Source organism: Chrysemys picta, chromosome 4 (assembly GCF_011386835.1).
Source record: "Chrysemys picta bellii isolate R12L10 chromosome 4, ASM1138683v2, whole genome shotgun sequence".
In the NCBI taxonomy this organism is placed as follows: Eukaryota; Metazoa; Chordata; order Testudines; family Emydidae; genus Chrysemys; species Chrysemys picta.
The window spans coordinates 37523463-37537506 of NC_088794.1; the positions used below are offsets into that span (position 1 = coordinate 37523463).

Sequence of the window (14044 nt, forward strand, 5' to 3'; positions counted from 1 at the left end):
GTCATGCCTCCTCTATTCAGGCTAGAGTAGCCCTTACATCATATTGCCCCTATGGGCCATGACAAGGGCACAGAACTGCCAGGACACAAATCCACCCTGAATAGTCCTCCCATTCCCAATCTTCTCCCGCCCTCCCTTTAGCCAGCCTCCACTTCACCACTAACCCTACCAGGAATGTGCCCTATCCCAGGGGTTTCCCAAGCTGGCACTACTGCACATCTATCATATAATAATCACTGCACCCCAACAGGTTTCTTCAACACCTCCACTGGCTCTGAGGGCTCCCATTTTCCCTCCTTCTATGCAGGATCTCTGACTTCAGTGACAGCCACCATCTTGGCCAACACACCAGAGAATGAACCAGGGGCCTCCAAAGGTAAACGCTTTAAGCTAAAGAGCCAAAGCTCTGAATCTGGCAGCTGAGAGGACTCTCATGGGCTGGGAATCAGACACACACACGCAAGCATGGGGCAGCAGGGGTTTGTAAGCTAGTGGAATGGACTCAACAGAAAATTACAGCTGGAGTCCACAAGGTCTTGTTTCAAGGGCTGCTTCAAACAAAGAAAAATAAGTGAACCAGCAGAATGTGAAGTTGGGAGAGGGGGTGCCCCAGCTTGGAGGCTTAACCCAGACCTGGGGGAAGAGCCTTGCCACCCAAAGGCATTACCTTCCTTCTCCTACCACCAGAAGCCACTCTTACAACCCTTTTCCTGATCATCTTCTGCAAAAGGCAGAGAGAAACTGAGCCAGTTTTAACCCTTTCTTCACTGGGGACCAGGGTAAAGTGAGGAAGTCATTCTATAGAGTGCTCCTGGAACTAAGTTGATGCACTAGCGTCTTTTATGTAAGCATAATAAGTGTTGGCTGGTTGTATCGTACCTAATGGCAGGCTGTACCATGCTGACGCCACTGCGTGCTGACCCCTGTGCCTGCACTGAGCACTCCTGGAGTCACTGGCATCTCTAGACCTAGTGCAGAGGTCTCTCTGCACCAATGTCATGGCAGAATTGGGAGTGATATTTTGTACCTCTTCATTAAAAATGAAACCGACACCAGAGGGACATTATAACTGATTGCTTTATTGATACAAATGAAAAGTACAATAGGTGCAGAATCCGGGCAGTTTGAGTCTTGCATATTAGGCTGAGTGCACACAAGTGAAATGATTCAAGATACATTAATACCCTTCCCGCCGCCCCCCCACCCCCCACCATATAAAACATGAGCGGACAGTAATACATACAATGACAAAACCAGTTTTTTAAACAACAAATACAATTCTTCCCTTCATTTAGTGCAGAGGCAGCTAGGTCCATCACCAAAAGACTGAGCCTTTGAGATCAGGCAGGATGAAGTGGATGAAGCTATTGTGCGATACTAAGACAATGGAACCAGTTGGGGGCCCTGCTCCATCCCTAAAGTGCTATTGCTATGCACAGAAGGTTGGAAGAACAGCTCTGGTGTTTTCCAGCAAACAAGCCATAAAATAATGTATACAAAGAAAAAGTGATTTTCCCCAAATGCAGAGACACTAACTTATACGCTTTAAACACTGCAGCCAAAGAATTAGTTGTGCCACTTCCATAAATGAGTTGCACCCCCAAAATCCCAGTGTATCATGCTGAAAATGAACCCCAACAAAGGTGTTTAATGTGAAAACAGCTGGCCCTGCTTCCCCCTGCAAACCTACAGAGAAGCAATACCTAAAATCATCATCCAGAATGGCAATGGGATGGGAGGAGAGAAATGATTTTTGTGGTTACTTCTGTGGCACCAGAGGAATTCCACTAAACCCATATTGCGCTGGCAGTTTCAGATGCTCTACTGAAACAAAAAGCTGTGAAATTGTCCTTCCCCTGCCCTCTGCTCTCTGAAGCACTGTCTGAATTAGCACAGTTCCACATGGAAAGTCTGTGTGAGACACGTCATCAGTGGGACAGACTTAGATCAATTGGGTTAAGCTTCTAGTCACAGGTTTTCAAACGATTAATGGGAATTGGGTGTTCAAGTCTCTGAGGCTTGGTCTACACTACCCCCCCTAATTCGAACTAAGGTACGCAACTTCAGCTACGTGAATAACGTAGCTGAAGTTCGAAGTACCTTATTTCGAATTAGTTGAAACTTACCTTGGTCCACACTCGGCAGGCAGGCTCCCCCGTCGACTCCGCGGTACTCCTCTCGGCGAGCTGGAGTACCGCAGTCGACGGCGAGCACTTCCGGGTTCGACTTATCGCGTCCAGACTAGACGCGATAAGTCGAACCCAGAAGTTCGATTTCCAGCCGTCGAACTTGCCGGTAAGTGTAGCCAAGGCCTGAGTCATCTAACTAGGTTGGTTCTTTCCATACAAGCAAATGTGGCCCCTTACCTGATCTATAGCTGTTGTAGTTAGTTAACAGACAAGCACAAGGACAAATTCTGATCGGTTCTACTGGTATAAACCCATTGACTTTGTTTACACCAATGTAACCTGGAGCAGACCTCAGTGCTCTGCAAGGTACAGGGATACGGTGAATCAGATAGTGGGACTAACAAGAGAACTTCTACCTGCTAAGATACTAAATAGGATTTTAAATCCCTCTCGTTCTCACTTGTAGGATCTTGACTCCAACCCCATCCACACTACTGATGAGAAAATATTTCTATAGCTTAGCCCAATTGGTCCAATGCCCTAAACAGAAGCCCCCGGCAACATAAGATGTCAGAAAAGGGTAAGTCATTGACTCCTTAAAGGTACCAGGCATTGCCCAGTTCCACATGGAGCTTAACCTGTTCAGTCTTTCTGGCCAAGTGAAGTGAACCAGCCAAAAGGAGAAACACCTACCGATCCTTTTGTTTAACTCCAAGATTTTGATCAAATTAGGGCTGCAGGACCCCCTTTTAGTTCCTGTGTTACATCACAGCTCCACCTGCTACATGCAGTTAGCGATGGGCCAGACTTCAAAGGCTGAGTTTGAATGTTTACTCAAAACCTGAACCAAACCTCTCGCATCTTCAATACAGAGCTGGAAACATCACCAAAGGGTTTTTTTTTTGGTAGTTCCAGCACTTCTGCTCATGCTCCCAGTGGGAACCAGGCACCGCAGATAGGAAAAGGTTTGGTTGAAGTTTTAGGTTCTTTCTGTAGCATCTCTAGATGCCTTAGCCCTCTTTCTGAAGCAAGGAAAGCGTTAAAACTTTCCCTTATTCCCTAGAGCTACCATGGAGTAAACAGCCCACACAGTGCAGGAGAGGAGGTCTGTGCGCTGAGCCATTTCTATAGTGCTGCTGAGTTTCAGCACTGAAGCATTAAAAAAGTCCCTCTAACATGGAGGGACTGAGCCTGTGGCAACTCACACAAGGAACAGCAACCAAGTAAGCAGTCGCTGTAGCCTTTAGAAATGTCTTTTGGTACAGTTAAACCAAATGGCTGAAAAATATCCACTTTCCCTTACTTGTGGGTGAATGTTAATGAAAACCTGGTTGAATATTCATAAAGGACAAGAGGAATAATACCTCTCAGAAAATCCACTCTTACGGCATATTTTTTTAAAAAAAGAATCAAATAAAAGCCTTTTCTAGTACTTCAACTGCTGGCTCCAGTTTTGAAGTTCATGAGCCTTTCTCCACTTGGAGACTGAGGGCTGGATTCACCAAGGCTCCTAAGCAAATGGCTTAGTGTTAAGCATGCAAGTACAGTACTGCCACTGAAGTCAAAGGGACTGTGCACACACTCACTTAGGCATGTGTGTCAGTATCTTGCTGGACTGGGACCCAAGGACCTGATGCACCATTGGCTTTTATCGTCATCTGCATACACTTTATGCATGGGTGGAAACTGCAACCAAATGAGAGTGGTAGCATTTTACCTCCACTTTGTACTGGTGCAAATGACTACACAAGGTGCAAAGCAGCAACTGTGACCTCGATCCACAAAACTACAGAGAGGCCCACAATATTCAAGACCCCAAACCACATGGAAGTTCAAATCTTAGTCTGAACTTTTGTGCCTTAGGCCTATCTTTTCTTGTGAGCCAGAACTCCAGCTATTACTGGGTCCTTAGAAAGGGCCAAAACTTGTGACACGCTGAATCCTAGCAAAACCCATCAGCGGGATCGAGAAAATCACATAAGCATATGTTTAACAATATGCGTGAGTTCAATTGACTTCAATCGGATTCCTCATATGCTTAAAGTTAGGTGCACACTTAAGTGCTTTGCTACATCAGGGCCAGAGTGTATGTAGTATCTTGCAGGATTGAGCCAAAAGAGAGGATATTTAAAGAATTTTCCTCTGTGCCTTTATGAATATTGTCCCTTGGCAAAACTTTCTCCCCACCCCTTCCCCAATAACAAAAATAAATAAAAGTAAAAAGAAAAAAGGCATGCTTCATATTCCAGATGGATATTTACTTGCTTAATAGGTATTTTCCACTTTAAAAAAATATTTATTTTTGGTACAAAGCATCCAGGAAAGCTTTTTCCATTTCCCCCTCTTTTTAAAAATAAAAACTATGTTTTTAAAGAGACACAATAAGAAAAATCAGTTCTTTGCACTTGCTCTGTGCCTTCCCCACCCACTCCCAGACCACCTTTTAAATTTGGACCAATTTTAGTTTTCTTTCATATATATTTAATAATAAAATAAATAAAGGATTTACTTTTTGTTGTATATTGCAGTGCCATTTTTTTTAAAAAACAAAGGCTTCGTGGCTCAACGTTGCAAGGTAATATTAATAAACAAAAGGATTATACATTAATATCCTCCCCCTTCTCAGCCCCTCCCACTCGCTCCCCAAACCACAAAATAGAATACAATTCAAGTAGTCTCTTTAAAAAAAAAAAAGTTTTAAATGTCTGGCTATAGAAGGCAAAGCAAGTACAGGACTGGTTAACAGAGTGTCCCCATCTTATTAGCAAGTGAGAGTATATCTGAGGGGAATGTAGTTGATTTCCCCCTTTTTATGGTTCCTAGACAGATTTTATATATATTAAACCAACCTATTTTAGAGCCCTCGACCCACCTCACACACCTGTTTGCTCACCCAGTGTTGAGCCTTGGCAAACTAATTGGCTTTTCTCTCCCATCTAGGCATCAGCTTTGATTCTGCACTAGGCGCAAAAAAGCCACCTTTGCACCTCTGGAATTATGTGGCTGTCTCAGGGGCTTGCCCCATCTCCCGTGTTAATCAGAGCAGCCTAGTGCTCTAAGTTACACTCAGACTTTCCATGGTCCCCTAAAGTGAAAATAACCAGAGTGCAGCGAGCTCTGACTGCAGCCTCTCTATGCCATCCTCCCTATACCAGGCTTGTTAGGAAGGATGGTACAGAATCATTTTGCCAGCTCTACCCTTTAGGCTGGGGATATTCCCTGAGGGACCATTCTGCCCACCTTTCCTGGAATGGTATAAGGGGATCACAGTGGAGTAGAGTCTGCGCCTACCCATTTGAAAAGGTAGGAGGCAAGGGAAGGAGCGGGATGAGGAGATGATTAGTCATGGAGCTATTGCTTCTGAGGAAACTCATGCAGGCCTTGATTCAGCAAGATACTGTGCCCAACTTCAAACTTGGGAATAGTCCCATTAGACGCCTCTGGGGCCTCAGTGAGCCTTAAGGTCAGAGAGAAGGTGGTAGAGGGAGACCAAAAAGGACTCCATGAATGACACACAAACCTTGATGTGAATGCTAGGGCCCTAATCCTGCAAAAGCTTACGCCTAACTTTCCACGCTATTAGTAGTCCCATTGAAGTTGATGGAACTACACTCAGGGTGAGAAGTTAAGCCCAGGCCTAAATTCTTGCAGAATAGGGGCCTAGAGTTGTAACTCGGATATCTTAACAACATCAGAATAGTTTATCTTTTTTCAAAAAATTCCCTTTTGATCTAAACAAATGCGTATAGACGTATTTCTGCATGTGCGTGCATCTGTGTATGTGAGTGACAACCAACTAGCTCATATGGTCATGACCAAGCTATATTTCAGAAGAGAAAAGAAACACATTTATCACACTTTTCCTAAAACGAAAAGCTACAATTTCAAGTTCAGTATTGAATATCTTGTCCTTCCCTTCCCACCCCACCCCCTGCTATTTCTGGGTTTTTTTCCCCCCTTCCAACTTACTTTAGCACCATAACACATTTTAAACATTACAATCCCTCTTCAGATACTACACAAAAATTGTCCCATAAAAATAGTGCTTTTTGCCAAAAAAAGTTATATATATTATATATATAAATCAACTAAATCCGTGGCAAATGTGCAATGCAGACGCCTCCTCTATTTAAAGTGAACATCAGTTCACTTCCTCTTTTTTATTTTTCCCCCTTTCCTTTACCTCTTTCTCACACTTCATCCGTGATTTTAAAAAGGTGCAAGTCGATTTGGAATCTTGTAATTAAGCACATACACACACATAAATTCAGATGGGTCTTCTTGGAATTTCTTCTCAGTTACTTTTTTTTTTTTTTTTTTAAGTAAAGGTGCAAAAAAAAAATTGCTCTTTACAAAAATAAGAAAAAATACCAAAGAAAAAAGTGGGGTGGGAATGAGAAAAAATGTAATCCCTCCAAATAAATTTTGCCCCATTTTTTTTCACTTTATTGTCAAGAAAGACATGGAATGGACTCTTCTGTTTTTCAATTTCATATTCTTTTTTTTCTTGCTCTTGCTCTTTCTTTTGCCTTCTGCTGCTGGCATGTGGGATGTCATGCCCTGCCCAATATTAAAATAGTTCAAGTGCCAAACGGTCCCTTTTAAGTATGGGCTTGAAAATACTGGGTAGATAGGGGAACAAAACAAAACAGAAGTTTAAAAAAAAAACACTTTAATGCTTAAAGGACAATGCCACAGAAATTATGTTGTTGCTGACAATGCTGTAATCCCCTTCTCACTATGTCAGTTGTTTGGTTCTCTTTAAATTGGCGTTACAGTGCCCCCTTTTTATTGCTTCTGGGTGGAAAGGCAATATCCCTCTTGCTTCACAGCCAAGAGGGCTAAGGGCTAGGGAAGTTAGGCCTCAAAAGTCCCCCCAGGAGATTTAAAAAAAAAAATAGAATCCATTTCACAGTTCATTTCCGGCTGCCTGATGTTTCTGAGGAAACTTGCACTACCAGAGGCTTCTGGCTGGGCAGGACGATGAGGGGACGATGCACCTTGGTTTCATCAGATGCTTGCAGCCCTTCGGCTTGCCACCGGTACCTGCGAGCGCGGAAGATGCTGGGAACTCCCCGTTGTAGGCGCTGTGAGCTCTTTTTCTGCCACACATCATATTTGGAGTACTTGGCATGTGAAGGTTTTTGAAAGCTATCCTGAAAGAGGAGAAAGGGGGTGGGGTGGTAAAGGAAAAAGAAAATGAGGGTCACTCTGAATAGACCATTGGCTGAAAACCCCATGACACTGTGAGCTGTTGTTGCAACAGTGAAACCCAGCTAGGCAGACCTGCCCAACCTGAGGTTCTGAAAGCAAAAGAGGTCACGCAAGCCAGCAATAGAACTCTGGAGTCGTATGACCAGTCTCCCTCTTTCTCCACTAGCTTACAATGCTTTCCTATTGCTCTAGTAGCCATTACCACTTTTTGTGACTGAACTACTTTCACTTTGTAGTGGCCAGCACACATTTTCTAGATGATCTGGTGTTCCTTTGTGTTCTTATTAAACTCATTTGATTCCTCTCTTGCCTTTCAGTTTTAATCTTTATTTACCCTACTCTCTTTATTTATTTCATCTAGTCATCTGATCTCTCACTTTATTATATGTTTGTTTTGGGCAGGTTATTTTACATTATTTCCCCATTCAAGATATTCGCTCTATGTTCCATGAAGGTCTCTAGGTACTGTTGTTACTGCAGAAGCAGCAGATCTTAGAGATAAGAACTTTCCTCTCCCATGGGATTTGTTTTTTTAAAGAGCAGCTGATTTCTAGATACAATCTTCACTTACCTTGCTTAGTGCTGGTAGGACCACAAGAGAAGAGGACGAGAGGTCCCGCTCAGACTTAACAGACTTTGCGCAGTACGTTTCCAAAAGAGCAAGGTCGCAGCTCCGAAAACAGCACTCCTCCACTATGCCACGGTTGAATCTTCTGTTATTTCGTCCCACGGGTCTACCTGAAATGGCAGACCTAGCAGTTTAGGTATCAATGGTTTTGAATTAGATTGTCTTCTCTTCTTCCTATGTCGGCACACAGAACCTAGCACATTTTAGGTACTACTGCAATATAAACAACACACAGTTTTTGTACCAGTGTAAATATTTCAGTTAGGAGTGCCATTTTTTACTGATGTAGTTATACGTACAGCTCTTAGTGTGGACACAGTTATACTGGTATGAAAGTGCCTTATAGTAGTAAAGCTCGTTCCCTTTCCCGTATTGGAACAGCAATATAGGTATAAAGCCTCTTTAGACCCATATAACTGCATCTGTGAGGTATAGTTAAAGTGGTGCAATTTTTTTAGTGAAGACAAGGCCTAAATATTACACAGATGAGTATTAAAGCCTCTGGTGTTGGTCCTGCCAATTGTACTCTAGTAGAACGAGGTAGTAGCATTCCTTATGAGTAGGGGTTCTACCAAATTTGCGGCTGTGAAAATCACGTCATAGACCATGAAATCTGGTCTCTGGCTGCCCAGCTCTGAAGGCAGACTGGAGAGCAGCGGCTGCTGGCTGGGCACCCAGCTCTGAAAGCAGCGCCATGGCCAGCAGTAGCACCACCAGGCAGCAGCCGCCACTCTCCTGCCAACCAGCTTTAGGTAGCGCCACTGCCAGCAGCAGCGGAGAAGTAAGGGTGGCAATACCACAACCCCCTCATAGGCTTACGACCCACTTTTGGGTTGAGGCCCCCAGTTTGAGAAATGCTGCAGAGAAATCAAACATTTTTTGCAGGTTGGTCCACGTCATAAATAGCAAATTTCGTAACTGTGTAATACATCCGCAGAATTAGCTATTTATGCTGTACCTACCCATGAAAAATGTGTGATTTCTCTGCGATTTAAGTAGACCCCTACTAATGAGGTGCCAGACTTCTATTGGAATGCTGACATTCCAGGGATGAAGTGGACCAATGGAGGGAAATAGTACCAGATTGACCAGTTGCAGCCATCTAAGAATAGTTATTTAACTTCTTAACTGAGTCTTTTAATACAGTTTTCTTCTTCTGTATTTCTCTGCAAAAGGATGCTGTAGCCAGCAGTTATGTTTTCAAATGCTCTGCAACAAGGGGATTTCATTTCACTGTGTAATTAAAATCAAAAACACTAGAGGAAAGGCCTAGATAGTTTGATATCTTAAACAAACAAAAAAACAGACATTCAAATTTGCCCACACTTCAGTGTGAAATGGGTCAGCTTGGGAAATATCAAACTTCTCAACCACAAAATGTCCTGGAACTAAATTGTGGCTTTTGTTTTGCACATTTCCCCCCACCAAAAGTGTTTGTAGTTTTTTTGCACTTGGCTGTTGTGGAGTTAGCTGGAGGGGTCTCTTTCTGAGCTTCTGAAACTAGCCCGGGGTTCTCAACCTGGGGATTGCAATCCTTGGGGATGGGGAGTGGGTCGTATCACTTTGCCCTTCCCATATTGCTAAGTGTGTGTGCATGCACACGCGAATGGTGGGAGTGTGTTCTAGCTAGATGGTGGGTGTAGCGGGGTGTTTACCCCGTTCCTGCCCTGAAGGGCTTAAAACAGCCCTGGGAAAGGGTTGTGGCAGGGGAAAAGCTGGGCTGATTGGGAAAGCAGCCACAGTTGTAGCCAATGCAATCAGAGCCCAGCTGGCCCTTATAAGAGGGCGGTGGGCCAGAAGGAAAAAGAGACACTCTCTCTAGCTTCTTGAGGGAGAAGGACCTGGCTGCCTGGGAGCTAAGCAGGGTACCTGAGGTGGACTAGTGCTGGGGAAGGGCAGAGGGAGATGGGGAGCTCCAGCCTAGCAAGACCCCAGGCTGAGTTAAGGGCCCACAAAAGGGGTACTGGAGCTGCAGAGGGGCAGCCCAGATATAGGCAGAGGGAGCTGGTCCAACCCCCTTACCGATGATGAGTGATTTACAGACTGCAGTCTGCCCCAGGGAGCGGGGGCCAGATGATGACTGGTAGTAGCCACTGAGGCAAGGTGGGGATAGGGGGTTGGGGGATCCTCTGGGTGGGGAGACCCAGATTATGGGTTGCTGCTAGGGGGCAGAACCTGATGTAAAGGGCACTGGGGTCCGGGAGGGACAATGGGGCCAGTGGCAGGTGAGACACCAGCCTGCAGAGGGCGCTGTGGACTGGAAGAGCTAAATCCTAGGACTACCAGAAGGAGGCGCCACGCTGGTGACTCTTCGCCCCGCCACAGTGGGAAAGGGGACAACATCCTGGTATAAGAGATGTTAAGAGCCGATGATCTAGAAACAGTATTCCAATTCCACTCCACTTCCCCAGTCAGAACATAAACACTGCAGGCTACTTGCACTTCTCATTTTCATGGGCACAGAGAAGTGTGCAGAAAGATCCAAGTTCAGCAAAGCACTTAAGCACGTGCAGGATTTCAGTGGGACTCTTCATGAGCTTAAAGTTAAGTGCTTTGCCAGATTGGGGTCTTAGTTACATAGAGCATTCTTCAGACCCATTAAAGAATAACCTACCAACTCTGCATAGACACACGCACTCTCATGTTGATGACGTACAGTAAATATGTAGTATGAAAGGAAGCCCCTGGAGACATACCATTAGTTTAATTGCTTTTAAAACAAAAACAAAAACAAAAAACACAACCTCTGTCCTATTTTATCTGACATCCCCATTTTCCGCCTTTGCCGCACAGCCACATTTTAAGGTCACTAGAACAAGTAAGGCACTAGAGTGAATCTGAGCTGCTATAGGGGACTTTGCTGACTCATAACATCTAGCCCAGCTTCTGGAATCATTTAAAAAGAACTATTTTTTTTTCTTTTCTGAAAACATTTCAGACACGACCTTTAATCAGCAAGCCGTGAAGGTTAGAAGGATGGTTTTCTCCCTAGAAAAGTTCAGTGAAGGGAAAAAGACAAGCATTGTTGGGAGTTTATTTCTCTCATTAAAATGTTGGTGGCATGTGAACTCCCTGCATTTGTATTGTTGTATTTAAAGGCAGAGCCCTCTCCCCCAGCCCCATGCTTAGGACTGTGACTCCCCCATTTAATTCTAATTTCCAACCCCAGCCCTACCCTGATTAGTTGAGCCAGTCCCCTGGCACCAGAAGTCAGCAGTAGTGGCCAGTTCCCTGTGACTGGCTGCCAGTCGCTGGACATAAAAGGGTGTATTTTAGTGCCTTGCTATCTCTAGGGAAAGCGCCATGACTGCTATGGGTGTGTCCTTATGAGCTACCTGTCCCATTGGTGAGTCTGTGCATGTATTCCAGTTTGTAATACCCACTAATCAGCTGGTAAACAGTAAAGACAGCTGGAAGGGAGAGAGGCAGATGCCTCACTTACAGATACAGTGGATGTACTTTTCTCTGTGTGTGCTTAACTCCCATCAAGGTCTATGGCGGGGTAGGCAAACCACGGCTCATGAGCCACATGCGGCTCTTTTACAGTTAAAATGAGGCTTGTGGAGGCCCTCGCTTCCCCCTCACCCCCCATTCTCCGCCTACCAGACTTGTCAGGGGTCAGGGAGAAGCTCAGGGCTTCTGCTCTGTGGTGGGGCTAGGGGGGAGGGGGTCTCTCAGGCAGGGGTTCAGCCCCACGGGGCATACCTGCTGGGGCTGGGGGCTTCAGCAGGAGTGGAGTTGGAACCCCAAGCCCCAACAAGTGCTTCCTGTTGGGCTGAAGCCCCAAGACCCCCTTCCCCACAGGGCAGAAGACCCTAGCCCCACCACCCCACCGCAGGGCTGAAGCCCCGAGCCCCAGCAAGCACACCCAGCCCTCGATTATCGTACGTGGCTCAGAGGATCAGTAAGTTTGGCCACCCCTGGTCTATGGTAAATGCAGGCCTATGCAGAGAGGAAGGGAATACTCGTTCCTACCTGAGTTCATACTAAGAAGGGATCCACATTTACCTGGATAACTGATCATACTCAGCTGCTGGAGAGCTAACATGACAAATGTCCCCTTTTCTATTACAGACACTGGACCAGTTCCTATAAGCAATTGAAAAGCTAGGAACAGCTCGAATATTTAGCATATTTATGATTCCAGGAAGGGGAGAGGGAGTGTAAAGTGAAAATCAAGAAAAAGCAAAGTGATCCTTTTTGATAGTACTTCATTCACATTCACACTAGTGGAAGGCTGTGTCAGCATTTCTGTCCTAAGGTGCTGAAGTGCATAGGTTTGGGGGAAGGGATTATGTTTTAAAGACTTAGCTAACTTCTCTCTTTGAAAGAAATGTTATCAGTTGTATATATTTTCCAAAGCACCTAAGTGACTTAGAAGCCTAAATGAATTAACTTTCACTGACTCTTAGAAGCCTAAGGGTGGGATTCAAAAAGGTATTTGGGCACCTAACTCCTACTGATTTCAATGAGAACTTGGTGCCTAAATCTCTTGGCAAATTCCAGCCTAAGTTGCTTTTGAAAATGGGACTTAAGCACTTTTGAAAATGTTAACCAATATCTACTGCACACAGTTATGTGTGGGATTCTCAGAAATACGCATCATTGGCCTAACTCTGCTCCCACTGAAGTCAACGCAGCACCAAACACTCTTGAAATTCCCACCCTTAGTTTGGCAGGTGAGTAGTCCAATATGGCCTCGTGTTTTTGCTTCTGCTGTTTCCACCTTCCATTCTTCAATCCTTTTTCCCAACCTCAACATTCCTTTCCCACCAAAAAGAAAACAAACAAAAACACTTGAAAACCCTGAGAATCTGCAAAGTTATCTGCTGTGTAACTGTCTGCCTGCTGTTTTCCTTGCTCACTTTGCTGCCAACTATTTTCCTATGATAGGACACATTTCCAATTACATAATTGTATGATGGCCGGGGATTTGAATCTCACCAGAAGCCACTACAACCTTTCATGAAAGATTTAGTGCTTTTAAAAACAACAAACAAGGATATTCAGTACCAGAAACTACTGCTAGATAATGACCCAAAGGCAACAGAAGCCAGGAAATGTCTAGTTAAGGGTGATAACACTGCTGGACTAGGTTGGGGTGAGTGTTAGTTCCCTAATGTGATTTATTCATGGACTGAAGGGTGAATTTTCTGGCTTTTGGCCCATCTGTGGCCTCTTGCCTTAATGTCACTGAAACACGTGAGGAGGTTGGGTTGCTGTATTACCACACTGAAATGCACTACCTTAGGGAATCTATTCTTTGGCAGAGGTGATGGAAGAGGGATCAGCAGCCATTCACTCCCACATTAGTGCAAGAGTTAAATGTTTGCCTTTCCCCTTGTGTTTTCTATTTAACTAATAATTGTATTTTCACAAGGAGACCTGCTTCCTTTCCTGCTCCATAAATCAATCATTACGTTAAAGCCCTATGCTTACTGGGCATGCTCCTCTGAAATCGACCCCCAGTATTGCTGATATGTACCAGGTTACCCAGAATCCCTAGCACTTATTATCATTTAAAAACAGGACCCTTCCTGGATCACTCCACACCCGAGTTGGGAAGCCCCTCTGGGAAGGGGATTGGTTTGAAGTATGTTATAGAATGAGCAGAGTTAGCAGTAACATTAGCTCACGTGAACGCTGCTGGGGCAGTACAAGTGCAATTCATAGCAAAGTATTATGCATCGTCTCTGGCCAATGTTTTCAGAGGTGATGGGCACCTGCATCTCCCTGTGACTTCAGTGTGAGCTATGGAACATCTGTGGGAAAAATCAGGCCAGTGCTACTTAGGTGCCTAATTTTCTGCACAGATTTTTGCTTTGATTTGCAGCAAGAAAAAGTGATTGTGCTCAGTCACCTAGCTACTGGGCTTCGGGGTGACCGCAGGCAAATCACGTCACCGTGCTGTGCCTCGGTTTCCCCACCTGTAAAATGCAGCTAATATTGCCCTCCTTTGTAAAGCACTTTGAGATCTACTGATGAAAAGAGAGTTAGGTAATATTATTACAGTCATGTAGATTCTACTATCACTAATACTTACACCGCAGAGCAGATATCTGCAGAGTAACTG

The 14044-nt window shown here is 44.6% G+C and overlaps 1 protein-coding gene across 1 annotated transcript in view; it reads right to left on the minus strand.

Moving 5' to 3' along the window:
• Window positions 1-1059: 1059 nt before the first annotated feature.
• IGF2 (insulin like growth factor 2) overlaps window positions 1060-14044 on the minus strand; it is a 37087-nt gene continuing 24102 nt past the window's right edge. Inside the window, exons 3-5 of the mRNA XM_005312382.5 lie at window positions 7915-8081; window positions 2313-7285; window positions 1060-2012 (exon numbers count right to left, since the gene is read on the minus strand). Coding sequence (XP_005312439.2) covers window positions 7046-7285; window positions 7915-8081 — 407 coding nt within the window. The 3' untranslated portion in view covers window positions 1060-2012; window positions 2313-7045. The remainder of the gene's footprint in view (window positions 2013-2312; window positions 7286-7914; window positions 8082-14044) is intronic.